The 19,005-nt window shown below is 36.1% G+C and overlaps 1 protein-coding gene across 7 annotated transcripts; it reads right to left on the reverse strand.

Annotated features, from left to right (window-relative positions):
* Window positions 1–368: 368 nt before the first annotated feature.
* On the reverse strand, window positions 369–11,851 carry LOC122071224 (protein LNK1-like). Of its 7 annotated transcripts, none has more exons than XR_006138119.1 (9): window positions 11,376–11,773; window positions 9,257–9,831; window positions 8,641–9,004; window positions 7,505–8,212; window positions 6,653–6,801; window positions 6,324–6,453; window positions 5,952–6,164; window positions 5,530–5,615; window positions 369–733 (listed from the first exon to the last, which is right to left on the reverse strand). XR_006138119.1 is itself a non-coding variant. In XM_042635540.1 (8 exons), exons 2-8 carry the CDS (start codon window positions 11,397–11,399, stop codon window positions 6,063–6,065), a joined length of 2,052 nt encoding a protein of 683 aa, XP_042491474.1. In that variant the 5' UTR covers window positions 11,400–11,565; window positions 11,703–11,851; the 3' UTR covers window positions 5,789–6,062. The 7 variants fall into 7 exon arrangements, 3 of the variants coding, with proteins under 3 accessions (XP_042491474.1, XP_042491481.1, XP_042491501.1); XR_006138118.1 differs by having other exon boundaries at window positions 369–736; XR_006138117.1 differs by lacking the exon at window positions 5,530–5,615.
* Window positions 11,852–19,005: the final 7,154 nt, after the last annotated feature.

Raw genomic sequence — 19,005 nt, forward strand, 5'->3', positions numbered from 1 at the left:
GACTAGAATTGAGTCACCGTTCCTCACACCCTGGCACCTCTTCCTCTGAACTGACATTGTTTCTATTTTGCTTTGCAAATTGCAATGAAAAACCATTGGACAAGAGTCATCAGTGCTGCCACTGTTCCACCACCGGAAGAATGAAAAGAGGGGATTGACGAGGAGCATTAATACAATTACACTTCACTTGAGCTTAATTTAATATGCGGCCAAGGGCAAATTTTGTTTAAAAAAGAAAATACACCAGGTTACAAACAGATTCACCCAATATGCTCCGAAATCGAAGGGAATTGATTGCCTTCGCATTCAACGTAAAAAATAAAAATTATATATGAAAAGTCTAATTACTAAATATGACAAATTTTAAGTAGTGATAACAAAAGTTTCCTTTTAATTGTTTTCAATCTCAATTCCTTTATCTGCCCTTTACTTGCAACCAAATGGAGTCAAAAAGGAAACCCCTTGTTTAAGGAGTTAAAAAAAAAAAGGAGGGAGAGAAAAGAAGAACCGATGAATTGATACCGTACATATTAGAAGAAGAAACGGTCCCTTAATCTAAACTAGCATTAATTGCCATCTAAAGTATTCATTCCAATTTACTCTATCAAATATACTTCTAAACTTCCTTGCAGAGTTCCTTGATGCAGTGGTTTTCTCCCTTCTTCCAAAACAATTGTTCAATTAACAAATTCAAATGGTTTTTCTTTTCCGTTTGTTTTTGCCAATGATTTGACTGCTGCCAAAAGACAGATCAATGCAGGTGAGGGAACAAAGAAAGGAATGGTTAGGGGTTTAGAGCAGAAATCTATTTGTTAAAATTAACGAAATTTCTTGATCTCAACCAAAATAGAAAGGGTAAAAGAGAATCATAATAATAAAAAAGGAATCAAACTTCACATTCAAGACAGAGAGTTTAACAAAAAGAATTTTGTTTACTACTCATTCTGTATTTTACGGTTATTATATTTCATATGGGTCAACAAAACGCGATTGAGTCATTGCCAACAAAGCTGACCATTCATTGTAGGAAACAGAGTAACAATGATGCAAAGTAAGAAAGGGAGATGGTAGGGAAGACAGTCTATTAAGAAAATGAAAATTGACAAAAACTGCTAGTTCCATGAAAGGTACAACAAACGAAGTTCAGCATCACTTACATCTAACTGAATGCAACCCCTTGACATCCTCAGCAGACAGCAATGCATGTTACGACCATGGCTTTAGACAGAGGACAGCTAAGTAAACTAGACCCAGACAGAGACTAAAACCCAACACATGATTGCTAATATCAACATAAAATTCTTGCAGTCCTAAGAGTTATTCAATCCAAGAGATCTCTATATCTTGAATAAGTCGTTCGCCATCAGTTGAATCACAAATCCTATGTAGTAGTAACAGAATCAGAAGAGAGAAAATTGAGAGAATAGGAGAAAAAGGAAACTGGGCTACCAGAGGTATGCCAACCCACTCACATTATCTCCTTTAGTTACCTAATGAAATAGTGAAGAAACGTAAAGGAAGAACCTATACACACAAATTTTCCAAGTATACTATTTGTTCCTACCAACAAAATGGCTCTCTGGTGGAAAAGAAGGGAAGGGAAAGAAAATTAAACTAGAACAAAAATGAAATGGATCAATTTTAGAGTCATTATCAACAATGATTGCTTAACTAAAAAATTCCTAGATCTAACAACTTCGAATTGAATAAGAAAATAAAGAATCCAATGGAAAAGTTGACTATCATATGCGGTAAGATTTTGGAGTAGTTACACGAGCATGATTATAAAGTTTCTTCTACTTCCCCTCATATTCCTCTACTTGTAACCATGCAGAACCTACATGCAATCATAAAGATTCCAAACAAACACAATAATCCAGAGCAACCAACTTAAGCCACTAATCTTTGTAAACTGACTTACTATGAACTGCATTCTTGATATTAATATGATCATGGAACTTTGATCATTTCCAGGACTTGATCAACAACTAAAATGCAAATCTTCACCACAGAATTGTTGCAGTAAAAATACGCTAGTCATCATGTGCCTTTTCATATTTTGCGGAGCAATATGGACATTAGAATTATGCAACAGCTAAGGCAGACAACTGTAATAAAATAAAGGAGTTGACAGCTAACATTCTCTTCTGTCCTCAATTTTCTCCATACAAATTTCAATAGGTGGCTCAAGAAGGTAGCAAAAATCCACAGAATAATGCTAGATAGGTAGAATGGAGATGAGAGCAAAGAGGAATTCTTGCCTAATGTGCCCCTAATCGGATGCATGGGTGGTATCTCAGCCATAAACTGGGATAACAGCACATTGGGATTGCATTCCCCTAGCAATATAATACAAGAACCAATGCGCAATGTCCATCAATCAGGATTTTAAGCAAACCTATGTCCCATATCATGTATTATTGTGGAACTAGGTAATACAAATACCTGTAATCAATTGATGCTTATTATGTCACCATCAGTTGCTGATCCATTATACATGATAGTGGTGGGAAGACCTGATGTGATAGGAGCACCAAGTATGTGACCAAACTGCCTGCCTTTCCAATGGATATTAATGTATAATGGATCAGCAACTGATGGTGACATAATAATCATCAATTTCCAATGGCTATATTCCAACAATTATATTCCCAACAGCTATATTCCAATGGTTGTATTCCAATGGCTCTATTCCAACGGCTCTTTCCCCTCCCCTATGTATATGTATCTTTTGGCTTGTAAAGGGGGGAAAAAAGGAGAAAAAGAATTTGAGTTCAATGTAACCTCTTGTGGTGAGTGAGTCCCTATTTGAGTTTGAGGTCCGCTTGTGGTTGAGTGAGTCACACTTAGGTTTAGTGAATCCCCAAGAGACCCCAAAGTTAAGTGGTCCTCTTTGACCGTTATTTAAGCAGTCCTCTAAGACCTTCGTTATTTTGAACTAGGTTAGTTGGTTTCTTATTTCAACAATAAAACTCTTCTATATATTCAAGTTTATATTTAAATGCATCAACTAATGATGGCGACATAAAAGTCATTAATTTCCAACATCTATATTCCAACGGCTCTTTCCCCTCCCCTATATATATATATATATATATATTTTTTGGCTGGAGAGAGAGAGAGAGAATTTGAGTCCAATGTAACCAGTTGTGGTGAATGAGTCCCACTCTTACGCTGAGTGAGTTTTGAGTTTGAGGTCCTCTTGTGGTTGAGTTATTCCAACACTTGGGTCAAGTGTGCCCTAACCGACCACAGAGTTAAATGGTCTAATTTGACCTTTGAGTTAAGTGGTCCTCTTTGACCCTTGTTATGTTGTACTTGGTTTCTTATTTCAGAAATAAAACTCTTCTATATTTTCAAGTTTATTTTTGAGCTGCATCAACTTGATCTCTAATTTCGGAAATAAAACTCTTTTCAAGTTTATTTTTTAGTTCTTTTAAAGTGTGGGAGAATGATGCAAATCCTAATGATGAATATTTAATGTCCACCCACTCCACTTTCTCCCATGCACTCTTTCCAAGACGTTTCTAATGACTATATTCCAACACCTACATTCCAACAGCTCTATTCCAACGGCTATAAGTCAACGTCTCCCATCCAACAGCTAGTTCTTTCTTTCCCCAAGGAAGAAGAAGAAGAAAATTTTGAGTCCAATGTAACCTCTTATGGTGAGTGAGTCCCACTCTTTAATGTAAGGCTAGGCCTCAAGGAACCTAAACCCAAATAGGATCACAGTCCCTGCCCAATAGTAGGCTTTATACACCAGCCCAGCAATAGAAAGCAGAGATAACAGTCCCAACAAGGCTAACAACTAGGATTGTTAACAAAGCTGTAACCTCATGTCTGAAACACAGATTCAGTCACTGACATACAACCACAGAGAAACAAATAGAAAATAGGAAATCGATGGAGGGAAATAATGGGGAAGAAGATAGGGATAGGGAAGGATAGATGGTTCGAGCCTCTCACCTAGGCATCTCACCTCACATAGGACTTCCTCTTACACTGCCTCTCAGAGCCACATGGTTGTAAACAACTCTTTTTTCATTTCATTAAATCACTGGGAGGGCCCAATAAGTCCATATATATATATATATATATATATAGTGTCAAGATATGAGCCCCACACCACTGTTCACATTAACAGTGTCATGTGAACAGTAACTACGGGTATGTTCACATGAACAATATCATGCTTCAATCTACATCAACTCTCCCCTACTTAAAAGAAACTCAATCTCGAGTTTTAGACATTCGAACAATCACCTTGGTGTGATGAAGGTGAAGCTTCAGTCCATAACATAACTCCGGCAACTCTTGGAAGCATGGAATGTAATCTTTGAGGCGGGGAGTCCTCTTTGAAGAACTTTGGTGGCATGATGAACTCTATGTGCTCAACCTCTGAATCAATAGCAGCCGTGAACGTCATATACTCAAAGTCTTAAAGTTTGGGAACTTGCTCATCAAAGACTTAAGATACATACTCCACTCTTCAAGGACAGCATCATGCATGTTGATGATTTCTTGTCAAGTATTCTTGACTGCTACCTCATCTATCACCACTTCAGTCATATCTACTTTGATGTCCTCAACATAGACCTTTTATGGGAGGATATCTACTTGTTGCTTTCCATCTTCAAAACCTTAGTTGTCAAAGTGTCGCCTAGCAAGCGGCTTTGTCTGGATTAGCGCCTTGGTCGCATAGGCGACACCTTGGCACCTTGTTCGTGCCGCCTTAATTTTTAAACTTGAAAAAATTGAAGGTAAATAATCTCAGCCAGATAGTTATTCATATTGGCCCCAAACCACTGTTCATGCAAACAGTCTCACATGAACAGTAACTTCCTTGAACATTATCAAGCTTCAATCTACATCAACCATGGGTTAAGTGATTCCCATTAGAGTTTGAGGTCCTCGTGTGGCTGAGTGAGTCCCACACTTGGGTTGAGTGAGTCTGCAATCAACCCCAGAGTTGGTCTTCTTTGACCCTCGAGTTAAGTGGTTCTCTATAACTCTTGTTATCTTCTATTAGGTTTCTTCATTTTGGCAACAAAAATATTCTATATATCTTTTGAGTTTATTTTTGAGCTGCATCAACAACCGATCCTAGGGCCTTATGGAGTATAGGGGTTGAATCATTGGTACTACTATAACGAACGTTCTCCAAGGTGGAGCATTCTTCACCCGAGGCACTCCACAATTTCATGGCATGATATAAAGTATAGTCTCCTCCGCCTAAGTGGATCAACACCCGGCTCGACATTTCAAAGCCACGATCCCTTCAGCATCCAGCCAGAAGAGTGCATCCCATGAACATTTATAACAAACGCACTAATTCTCTTCATAACCTGAGTAGGGGCAGTGTCAATCTCCGTCCTTGAGGAATCAACCTTTGCTAAATGTTGGGATACCCCTTAATAGTATCACTCAAAATCCTAACACCTACCGGGACATTAGCAAAACTATTGTATCTATAGTATATGCTTCTAATGTACTGAAAGAAAGAAGAGAGCTTTGGGCTGAGCTCACCAGTATGGCAGCTGCTACTGATAAAGCTTGGGCTGTCCTCGTTAACTTTAGTTGTGGCCCTCTTTCTAGCCAAGGACAAGGAGTTTCTGCAGGAAAGGGATCTAGAGATTGTTCAAAAGGTTATGAGCTTATGCCTTTACTCCGCTACATTGTATAAAGGCATTACAATAGATGTAGAATAAGGAAATTAAAAGCACAAATGCAGCAACTCGTAGCCATTTTTTCTCCTTTTTTTTCTTTTAGTCAGAAATGGAAAATATGTTGTAAGAGATGTAGTTAACATACAAATTAAATGCTGAATATGTGCAACAGGTGAGAGATAAATAGCTTAAACATTTCAAAGGTTAAATTTCAAGCACAAAGCAAAACGGGCTTTAAGGCTACATGACATAAGATGACGTTCCCAGAAGATGGCATCGAACCTGACATGTTTGCTGGTTCCTCTTCATGAAACTATTTATACATAACACCCAGAAATGCGAAATACATGGAACTGTAGATTTGAGTTGCAGCTGAAGCTCACAATCTCCTCCCTACTGATCAGTACACAACTCTGTTTCAGCACCACCAGCAATTTCTTTGGAGGAAACCAGTTTCTCTGTCATCGCAGGTTGAATTGAAATAGACCCCTGAAGCTGTTCATTTAGTTCCATGCAAAATACTTAGCCGGATGAAAGTATGAAACAAAAGAGCACATATAGAACTCACAGTTAATGCTTAGCCGGATATAAGTATGTAACAGAAGAGTAAAATATAGATCTCAGAAGTTATGGTGAGATGTGGGAGATTCATACCATAGCATGTGACTCTTGGGATAAAACATCATTAATGGCCGAAACTTCTGAGGGCCTGTGGAAAAGTAAATGTGCTATCGACCGATCTATGGGATTCGTGTCAGTTTCCATATCCACAATTTGTGTGCATCTGCAAAAAATAAATAGCACAAAATGATCATGTGAGAAGTGCAATCGATACCTTCATGCAAAAAAGTATTATGCACCAAAAAGGAAAAGTTTAAGACTTCCAAATTTCACAAAAAATGAAACTAAGAGCATCTTTTAGAGTGTCAGATACACATATAATCAAACAGTAGTTAAAGAAAGTATCCAGTAAGTGGCCATACTTATTTGATTCTTCGGTCTTCAATACTCCAGTTTCAACACTATAGTTTCTGCTGCAACCATTCAAACTTCCAATATTATGTCTTTGTTCAGCACTCCTAGCCAAGCGGTAGAGACTATCTCTTATACACAGCTTCGTCCTAATATCCAGCTGAATTTAAGTGCATCTCAGTCAGTGACAAATTACATAAATATTAATTTGAAAGGAAGAATAAAGGTGAAACTATTAACCGTTTGCTTTCTATATATCAGCAAACCATGACCATATATTCTGGCTTCAATGATTTTAACTTCTATACTCACCCGCCCCTACAATCTTTTCTGAAGTCACCAACATTTCCTTTCCCCCAATAAACAATAGTGCATGCATTCATTTGAAAACGTTGAAGAGAGCATACTGGCCCATTCATCCAGCTGCTCTATGTTAAGTATGTGAATAATAAAATTTAGAAGAAAAAGTGGATGCACATGTACAGGAAAGTTCTTGTCTCCCCTCTGCAATGACCCCATAGGACTTTACCAATGGCAACATATGTACTTCTGTGCATATAATAACCCTTGCATGGCCATGTTAAGTTGACCAAAACAGTGGAGTTTGAATAAGGATGACTGTTATGACCCAAAGGATTAGAACCCAATCCATGTTATGCATAAGATCACAGAGTGGCGTATAAGATTACAAACAGAGAATATTTTGGGACATGATCATACCACTGGTTAAGCAAAAAATTCACATGGACAAGCATGCATGCTTGCCACATTAACACACATACATGCTTAACCACACATGCATGCATGTGAAATGATGAACCCTCAAATTTGAAACCATATTAACTTACAGGAAATGATTATACCTGTTCCATGATGTATTGAAGCTGCCCAAAACTAGTTTCTTCTAGTGATACATCTGATAGTGCATAGCTCATGCAAGAGCTTTGCTGCACAGTTGAAGAATCCTCTGTTGGAAGTTCAATGCCTGCTCCCTCAAATTCTCTATGAGCTCCAACTTCATCTCGAATTTGAGCTGGGAATTTTTGGTTGGTAACTTGATTTGTAAATGCAGCCCTCACTCCTTTGTCGTCCTGTTGGGGATCATAATTTAGTTTGGCATGTAGCTGCTTCTGTTGAGAAGGTTTTCTCATTCTTTTCTCCGATTTCATAGCAGAAGCTTTGGGTGAAGAATCAGGAGACTTTTCCATGGGCTGAGCATGATTCAACACAAAAGAAGAAGCTTTCGAAGAAACCGACGGACGACCATTGTTTTCTGTCTTGATACTGGATGTTGGTGTAACAGGAACTGGATGTGAAGGTTTTTTGTACTTTGGTCGCACACAAGGCAATTGTGTGTGCGAATTGGAGAAATTAGGTCTTAAATTCTGCTGTTGTTGTGGAATGTCTAGAGAAGGAAATACATGCAGGGATGAGGGAAGCTTCAAGTTTGCAAATTGCTGAAAAGGACCAGGGCCATGGAAAGGACCATCACCATTGAATTCTGAGGATTGATTTTTTCTCTTTCCTTCAGATTGATTGTGGTGCTTCAACTGATGATTTTGCAAATTGATCTGTCACAAGGCAATTAGAATTCAATTTTCAAGAAGTGAAAGGTAATAAGATATTGGGACGCAACACCCAAAATAAAAGGCAGCAAGATAGATTCCAAATAACTTCTCATTGATGACCTTCAAATATCACACATATCAAGTTTGGAAAAGTGGGCTTTGTGGAGAATACTAAATGCTTGATCTCCTGACTCTTTACTTAAAGCTATTGCAAGTTTATTACTCAATTAAACTCATGAAGTTGAATTATAGACTGCAAGATCACATTTTAAGCACTTTTCACATTTTCCTACAAGAAAATTGAAAACATTTCATGGGTTTATGCACAATTCAAGGTAAACAGGAGTAAAAAAAAAAATTTAAAGATAAACATATCACCTGAACTAAATCAAAGGAAAACTTGGTTGAACCATTACATTACATGGACTAACCTGTTCAATGGACGTAGATTGCCCTCTATTTTGAGCATTTGCATCAGACCAACTGACATATGATGATTGATCCAAAGTAGCAGGTTCACCAGCATCTAGTGCCCGAGAATCGATCTTATAGTCATTGAGGACACTATTTTCCTCAGAATCATTGATCAAAGGAGTTATAGTGTCAACCATAAATTTATCATCAGGGTCATGACGTATTGATATACTTCTCAACTCATTTGAATCTGATGAAGGAGATTTAAGGCCTGATTTCAAGGCATCTTCAGAACCATCAATGGCATGAGAGGAAGAAGAAAAACATGAAAATTCATCATCATGACCAGTATTCCCCTGTCCGAATGTGGAATCGCAGCTTCTACAAAATCAAGTCAAGAACATTTAAAAGGTTTACATACTAGGAAAAATTTTCAGCATCAGTAACAGTAACTGTTACTGGGAAGGTGGGAGGGTGGATGAATATCAGGTGATACATGAGATAAGCATGTTTTTAACACGATCATTAGCTCAAAATTGTAAAGAGGAATTTCAGACAAGCAGGCTTCTAAAAATGAAATCTTGCCAGATTGAATCACACTTAATATATATGAGAAAGATGTTCGATGGATACCTAAACATTCTGTCGATATCCTCAAAATTGCCAATATCAGGCCACCCATAATACAGAAGATCACCACTATCTTTGTCCTCATGCTCATTTGCAAAAAATTCAAGGTCACTGCCTGTTGAAGAAATATCCCCAAGTGGAAAGTTGCACAAGCTGCTGCCTATTGCAGCACTTTTATAACCAAGAATTGGGTCATCCACACAAAACTCATTGCCAGTAGAATCTACGCAGTTACTACTGAAGCAGTTACCAGTTATCTTAGTATCATCGGCAGTTAAACCTGGAAATTCCTTAATGGAGGCGGGATCACATGAGGCTGGGAAAACTCCATCAGTAGTGCATGACCATGAATCCTTTTTAAGCATTGGAGCCTTCTGGTCCGTCACAGTTGCAAAACTTGTTTCATCTTTTCTATGTAGGGTATCTTTAGCAGCATATTGGCCATTTGAATTGCTTGTAAATGGATATGAGACTTCACATTGAGGCCTTTTATGGCAATCATCTACTTCTTCTCCACCAGGATGAGGTACTATATGATCATCATTCCCACTAAACTCATCCCAAACAATGCCTTCAAGCTGTAAGACCAATTACAGCATTTAGCTATTAAATTACATTATTACACACAAACATAAACGGTCAAAATGATCTTGAAGAAAAACTTGGATCAAGCTGAAAGATTCATATGCATAACTTCAAAAAAGCTCCTGTCATCAGAGTGAATGCCTAGGAATGTATCAATCAATGTAAATGCCACAGAAGCGATTCACATCAACAGAAAAAGATCAGTGAAGGGAGAGAACTTAATAATGCCACATGCTGTGTTAGTGCATCGCAAAATGCTAAGATATTCCCACATAGTACCAAATCCACCTTCAAGTAGAACACATAGGGTTATTAAATCATTTACCAAAGCAGCTCTGTATAAGGAAATATGGTATAAAGAGTGGGGACAACATTTGGTCTCTAAGATTAACAAATATCCTACAATTTAAGACATGGTAGGAGATTAATATAATAGACTACAAAAACTGATGCCATTTTTTGTAATTAGAGGAGTTTACCTACCAATTTGTTTTGGAGGTTTTACATAGCCTTTCTTGTATTAACTTCTAAAGTATAAAGCATCTGTTTCATTTGGAATCTAAAATTTTCTGGTGAAGGAATAGAGAATAATTAAAAAATAAATTATTCATTCCAAAGAAAATGGACTCTCAATTTCCAAAAGGATTTATCCCCACCCACAGATAAAATCAATAGGTTTCAAAGGAAAAGACCCATGAAAACAATTATACTAAGGTACCACTACGTCCCAGTTGCAAAAGATCAAAAAATAGGGAAACAGGACCACCTCATCAGTCATCACAGAGTGCACTTTAATCAATCTCCTACCAGAAAATGTGATAATCCACTCTCAAAACCTTACAGAGGGCCCCCATCCAAATGAAGAAAGCCGTGCTGCTAGAAAAAGTAGAAAAGCAAATTACTATTCATTTATTAAAAAGACACCAACCACCAGCTTCAGTAGATAATTAAGGGCAAGATAGAATCAAAGACAATAACAAAGGCTGAACTTTGATGGTCCCTATTCATAGGATCAAGTTGACACAGACCCATTTTTAAGTTTCACATTTCGACAAGGATTTCTATTTAGGAATCTTAGATACCTAAATTTCACGGAATTATTTGAGGACTTAGATTACCATGACTCTTTGAGGAAAGGTTCAACACCATCATGAAACATCAACTTGGGGATAAGTTGATGTATCGAGAATATAACTGTAATAGACGGAACAAACGAAAAAAAAAAAAAATTTACAATTAGCAAATAATTAGAAGGTTGGAAGCGAGAAAGGAAGTGGAAGCCATACTTCATGGATATTAAAACAAGCATTTCTTAAAGATTTTAAAGAAACAAAACTTATCACAGGGAAAAACAACCTGAATAGGGCACCAAAATAGGAATTGATGCTACAATGAGAAAATACGATCCACAACATCAACAGAATTAAGTTGTTTACATCTAAACAAGTGATTCACCTTCAATCTGCACATTAAACCTAGAACCACAGCACAATTTACAATGAAAATTAAAGATAAATTAAACAAATAAAACTCCTACCTCACTGGTGCTCCAGTCTAACATCACTTCGAGATCCTCTAACCAGAATTCAACATATACAAAGCCGTTCGATCTGATCTCATATTTCTCACCGAAAAAAGAATGGATGATATTTTCCTTCAATCTATCCAATCACGGATCCTAACTGAAACCCCTCAAGTAGCAGGAAATTCGATCAACGAAGCTCTCTCTGCTTCAGTAATAAGTGAAACACCGGAAAATGAAAGCAAGATACTTGTAACAGAGAATCCACAACACGAGTTGCATAAAAAACAGTAACAGAGCTGAAGCGCAACCAGAAAACACCGGAAAATGAAAGCTGCTTACCCTAAAATGGTCGGAGATCACTCGTAGGTTCTGGATCCTCTGGTCGTCTCGAACTGGCTAACGATGTAGTTTTCAATTTAATTATGTTATAACTCTTTTAGTATATTTAATAATGGAAGGGTCATGACTTTGCCACGTGGTGAATGAGATCAAAAACAGTGGCGACAGAGAGAGGAGTGGGGAAGTCGCAAATAGAAATTCGTGGACGACAGAAGGAGATGAGATCCGATCAGTTCCTGAAATATTATTAGTCCACGTAGACCTCAACTTACCACTGTTTGACATGTGTCATCTGGGACCACTTTTGTTATTTAAACTAGTGGTGGAGAGCGCGCGTGGCGTCACGTACTGCCGCTTTGCCTCCTTTCCATTAAGTAGCTTTCTTTATTTATTGGGAGAAGAACGCTGCCGGTGGTGCGCGGTGCGCGGTGCGCGGTGCGCCCCTACGCCCAAACTCAATGCTGGCGCATATACCACGTGAACAGGTAACAATCCTTTTCATTCTTCTTAAAGGTAAAAGGTTTTATGCAAGAATGAATAGTCGCGCACAAAAGCCATTAGATGGGGACAATAATTCTATTGAAATACCCAAATTATCCCCTATTCTACCAATCATGGATATTGACGCTTTTGTCCTTGAATCCCTTTTTTCTTTTTTTTTTAATATAAATAATAATGAAAAAATATTGGGTATGCCGTCGATATTAAGTATACTAGCACCCATTGTGTCTATTTCTCTCTTTTCTTTTTTTGAAATGAACCTCATATCTTTCGTGAATGATACATCATGTGATCCTATTGGTGTTATCCACTAGCATACTTGATATTGGCGACATACCTATCCTTCTCCTATATATAATTTATTGCAAGAAAAAAAAAAAACTTAAAAGATAGCAAGGCTTTTGCACCAAATACAATAGACAAAATGATTTATCCAGCCCTTATTAAAGGCATAAATCTTACCCCTATTCATATTCTACTAGTGATCTCACTGGACATCGCATTGGTTCAAGGGGGCTTATAGGGGGAGCCCTCTTCTTTACTATGATTATTAAACAATGAGAAGGTCAAGATGAGATTTTGAAACAATCTTTCTCTCTCATTTTTCCATTTTAATGTTTATTTGGTATTTATTTGTTTATTTATTATATTACATAATATTTTCATGTATTCTCTCTCTTTTGTAACATGCATTGTCTTTCCTTTTTAGCCATGTGAGCCTCCTTGTATGCGATTGTGAGACACACTCCCTATTGTGCAATTTTTATTTTTTTGTTTATTTATTTATTTATTTATTTTATGCAAAAACAACCAATGAATGGAGAATTTCAAACACTGATTGACTTGGCATGAAAGATGCCAATTGTCTTGATGTTGTGTAGATCTGTCCCTCATATATTTTATATGGGAGAGGGATAGGTATGCCGCCGATATCTAGTATGTTCACGGATAGCATCAATAGGATCACATGATAGAGTATCATTCATGAAGGATATGAGAATCATTTCAGAAAAAAGGGAAGAGAGAGATAGACGCAATGGATGCTAGCATACTCGATATCGGTGGCATACCCAACCTTTTCCCATTTTATATAATCCATATGCATTCCATTCTTTTGTAAATTAATTAACCAAGGGGAAAGGTTGGACCACGTTGCCAGGATGCGTAGCCAATGTTTGCCTCTCCCACTACTTGGAAAAGACTACCTCTTTCATGCATGCAATCCCATTGGTCCAACCGCTTGCATGCAAATAAGTGGGCGATGTGCCCATCCTTGCCCATTAACCAAATAGATAATTTTGTATATCCAACAACTTTGGCCCCGTTTGATAACGTTTCTGTCGTTTCTGTTTCAAGAAACGGCAGAATCATAAATTTTCGTTTCTAGAAACATAAACGGAATTGAAGATGTTTGATAAGTCATGTTTTTAAAAGTCGATGGTAACCAGTGAAAGAATTGCCACAAGTCGTTTCCAGAAAACGGCGAAACAAATTCAACTTGTTTTGCCTTGGTCTTTTCTTGAACCATAAATAAGTAAAAATTTCTATTTCTATTTATAAAAATAAGTGAAACGAAATAGTTTTATCGAACGCTTTTTGCTCCGTTTCTGCTGTTTCTAGAAATAGAAACGCGTTTCTTGAAACGTTATCAAACGGGCCCTTTATATTACGTTGGTTAATAAAATTGTAAATTTAAAAGGGATACCAATTTTAGTGATATTTAGTTTGGGAAAAAGTTTTCCTTCACCCGTAGAGGACAATTCACTTATCATCTTAGGATTTACAAACCTTGTAGGATTTTACTAAATTCCCAAAATATCCTCACAATGTCTTTTTCTGCTTGTCCAATGCCCACGGTCTATTCCATTCACCATGGGTGTTGTGAAACTCAGTCCATTAGTTAGTGCCAAGACATTTTTTTAAGACCGTGTGGCTTCCGAGTTGCATGTGATTTTTATTTTACCTGTTGTTATTGTTTTAGATTAAGACTTGCTTGGGAATTGATAATACTGTTATAAATTTTGCATATAATTTAGTAAAATTATAACCAAATTTATATCAATTGTAGAAAAGGTTTAATATACCATTTTAAATATAATGAATAATCAAGAGTTAATTATTCGGACTAAGAAGGAAGAACAGAGTTTTCTTTCACTCTTGGTGAAAGATGAATCTCTGCACCATTACTATGAATGTGTGAATATTTTATAACATAGAAATTCAATCACATGGTCACATTAGTGTATAAATTTAATTTAAAAATAAAATCATAAAAAGAAACAAAAGCAACGATAACTATTATAATCTTATCCCAACTAAATAGGATCGTCTACATAGATGCGATAGGGAACTATAGAAGCACAAAAGAGAGGTTAAAATGAAGAAAAATGGAGATAAAAGAAGAAAGCAGAAGAAAAGACGAATCATGGGAACATCCCCTATAAGGAGTCCGCAACACAGGTCCTTGTCCTCCATAAAAAGAAAGTCATTGCAAATAGGACAAAGTTTTTCTTCACGGATAGCTAAACAATGGGATGATCTAGATGTGAACCCTATCACTCCCCACCTCCACCCCTCTAATGTACGTGGTCACAATAGGCATGGTGAATGGATTGGCCTTAGGAAAACTAGGTCCCAACAAATAATTCAACTTAAAAAATATATATATTAAAAAAATCCATACAAAAATAAATAAATTAATTAAAACATATTTTTAATATTTTATTCCAAATATTATTTAACACGTGACAGACATATAGTCTTCTTAAAGCATGATAAAGATCCACTAGGCGTTAGCCTTGCTTGCCCCACTCATGATCTTCTTCTTCCTTCATGCTTGTCTATTGTATGAACTATGTTTACATCACACTATTCTTCCATGTTATACCATAACAACATCAACATGGACCATGGGGTGACAATGTCATGTATGATGATGATGATTCATGAAATATTGGACTTCAACATCAATATATTTTTTTTACTGAATTAAACATTTAAGATGCATTTAATCTATACTAAATTTTCATCCAAAAAAAAAAAAACAAACATAATAATAATAATAATAATAATAATAATAATATTATTATTATTATTATTATTATTATTATTATTATTAGGAGAGGGTTTTGCTAGCGTGGAGAGGATTCTGCACACTACAACAATGAGTGTTTTGAAAAAGATATCATCCAAATGACCCCAAATCTACAGGAACAATTGAGATATAATCTTATTCAATGGAAAAATTTAAATAAAAAAAGTTTAAAAGTAAATATAAGAGAAAAATCAAATTGGGATTGTTTGGCATTAGAGCTAATAATGATATGAAGATAGGTGCAACTGACAAACATAAATATTGTACAAGGGAAAAAAAATCAATATATTCTTGTTGAAAAGTGAAGAAAAGTTTGAGCTACTATATTTAGAATATTTTTATTATTTAATTATGTAATTATTCTTAATTATGAGTAAATTTTCCATTTTATTTTTGTTTTAATTTCACTTCATTTTACTTCATCAATTTGAACCAAGTATTCTTTGAAAGATAGAATTACAAGATAAGCTTAAATGGAGACGTGACATGCACCACATATGGTAAAGTCACAACAAAGACAAATAGATGGACCAAAATGGTTTTGATCATCATTTTCCATGATTTTTGGTAATGCATCAATTGAAAACATGCCATAAAATTTGAATGGTCAAGAATACAAATCAAATTAGCGTTGAATCTTGAAACCTCAAGATTACCCACTTTACCTAACATATTAGCAAGTTGGACAAAAAATAACAAAAGAAAAAGAAAAAGAAAAGAAACAACATATCATTATCAAAACTAAAAGTATCGAATTATCAGTTGTCATCGATATCATCATGAACTAAGCCGTGTCAGATCTGAATTGGTTGTAAAATGCAAAGAAAAACACTTTTTTTTACCTATACTATCGATACATATCAGTTAAATGCCAATATCAGTCACGATCAATACCAATATGAATTAATCGATACAGTTGATCAGATATTGATACCTAAAATCATGATGAAATTATTAATAATATACAAAAAAAAAAAAGATTTTTTTTAATAGAATATAAAGAATAAAGATTACCCCAATGCCAATGTGCAATTTCTCTCTCATATTAGATTATTTCACTTTGTTCCACTTCATATTTAAAAATAAAAATCATTTCACTTTAGTTTTAATAAAAAGAAACATTAGAGAAACACCGCTCTCTTTTGCTTAACTAACAAATTAGTTGATTAATCAAACACATCGTTTTGAATAATCCACAAATAATGGAATTATGAGATTGTATTTAGCTGACAATACATTTCCCACTTGTCAAGTTGTTGTAGAAAGTAGAAGATAAGGTCCAAACATTTACTTTATGTTCCCGAGATTTCAATATTTTCCACTTGTCTTTTGTTTTTTAGGATAGATTATTTTCCACTTGTCATTTTGCATTGAGTGGTAGACCTTGCTTACAATTTGAAATCATGTTCACATAAACACTAATTAAAAAATAAAATAAAAATACGTAGACAACATGATGACATCAGCAAGAGTCAACCTGCAAGTTAACTCATAGGTGGGTTGAACCGATTCTCGAGTTGACCTATATTCTAACCGATGGTTTGACCCCAGGTTCAATCAATACCCGATTGATTCGAACTGATTATATATTGGATCCAGCTTTTCTCCTTAGCTGTAATCGCCTAGGTCTTACCCATAGTTACTTGGGCAATCAACACGTGTCTAACAATCATCCAACAACTCTGCTTTTTTGTTCAAAAATACCACCCATCTAAGATGTGCTTAATTAATTACACCATTATACGAGATAAATATTACAAAATTTTGAATTTATACATTTATTTTATTTCACTTATTTTTCTTTTAATTTTCTTGCAATCAAAGAGCTCATTAGGGAGATTCATGCCTGCACTTAGTGCATGATGGATCTGATTTCAATTATATTTCATGCATTGGAATTCATATCTTGATCAACAACATCTACGATGCTCACATCATGTAAACACCATCCATCCATGATCCATGCCATAATTCGTTCTTAATAATTAATTTTTAAACTTAGATTGGGGTTACCAAAAAAATATTTTAAAGTGGAAGACCAACAACAATTAAGGTACTAATACAGCGAAAAAATGTGGGGCCCATGGGCCTGTCCTATGGTCGGCCCATCGCCATCGCTATAAATGTCAAGTTCCAATGATTTGAGACATTTTGGATTCCAATATATGGTCAAGTACGGTTGAGTTTAAGTAGGGGTGGCAATTCGTTGTCCAACCCGACTAAATCGATCGGGATCGATAGTTTATAGACCGACCTGGCCTGGACCGTTTATTAAATGTGTCAGGCTTGAGCCCGGTTCGTTTATAAATGGTCGGTCTCGGTTTTACTACTTAGACCGTCGGGTGCCCGATCGAGACCGACCGAATAATGCCTGACCGAGACAGCCTATTGTGCACTAACTTGGCCCGACCCTTTAATGATTGTAGAATACCTATTTTACCCCCCCAAATTAAAGAATAAAAACTAAAAAGTAAAAACATGTTCACATTTTAAATAATGGTTATATTTGGTATCATTTATTGATTTATTTTCATTTTTTTGGGCTTGCATGAGTGGGCAGGAATATAAGTGCACATTTTAAAAAGGGTCCGTTTAAAAACCGATTAAAACCCGTTTAACATTAAACATGTTCATAGCCCGATTAAAGCCCGACTAAAGTTTGATTAAAGTAGCCCGATTATAGCCCGAGGCCGACCGACCGACCGAATATAAAGTGTACCATGCCCTCAATAACTAAGCCCGATTAGTTAAATGGGCGGACACGGTGTAGCCTTTGAAAGTCTTCAAGCCCAATTAAGTCCGACAGAAATCGGACCGGCCCTACCGGTTGACACCCCTAAGTTTAAGGGTGTCAATATATAATCGAAACTATTTATCAGAATCGAAACCGACTAGTTATAATTGAATTGAACCACACCATAGTAAATTGGTTCAGTTTTAGTTTTATAGACCATAATTCCGGTTTGGAACTGAATGGAACTAGAAAACCGATGGTTGACCGACATCTAGTATTAAAGACTTAAAATGTTTTGAAATTCGATGGGTCTCTACGAAAAAATGTGAGAAAAAAAAAAAACAAAATACTAACAGAGAAGGGAGCTTCACTTTCACACAATCACACTTATTGATTTTCTAATTTTTAAGATCATAGTTAATTAATTATAATATGTGTAGTATTTTACATAGAAAGTATATTGTCCTTGGAAAAATAAATGTATACTGTCTTAACTCTTTAGGAAATTTACTATATGTGGGATTTACACTAGTTGTAGGATGCAAACCATTTTCTAAAATGACACTATTAACCCCATATAAACCAATTGTGAATTGAATAAAAAAAACCGATTAAAAACCGCTAAAACTGAAACTGGATGAAAACGATTATGATTTCATCTTATTCCTATCCGGTGAAATTTTGGTTTTACCTTATCAAAATATAAATCGAAATAGAACCGAATCAAATAACCAAAACCGCTCCATTTGACACCTTTAGTTGGGTCTTGAGACAATGATGTCAAGGTCGCGTGTATTCACTTCTTTCTGAAAACTTGGTTAAAATAAATGGAGAAGAAAGTTTTTTCTTCTCTCTTGTTTTTTTGGGGGGGGGGGGGGCGGGGCGGGGCGGGGCGGGGGGGTGGGGGGTGGAGAGGGAGGGAGTGTGGTGTTGTGTGGGGGATTAGTTGGACTTTGAAATTTGATTAATTGGTT

This window comes from Macadamia integrifolia, chromosome 2 (assembly GCF_013358625.1).
Source record: "Macadamia integrifolia cultivar HAES 741 chromosome 2, SCU_Mint_v3, whole genome shotgun sequence".
In the NCBI taxonomy this organism is placed as follows: Eukaryota; Viridiplantae; Streptophyta; class Magnoliopsida; order Proteales; family Proteaceae; genus Macadamia; species Macadamia integrifolia.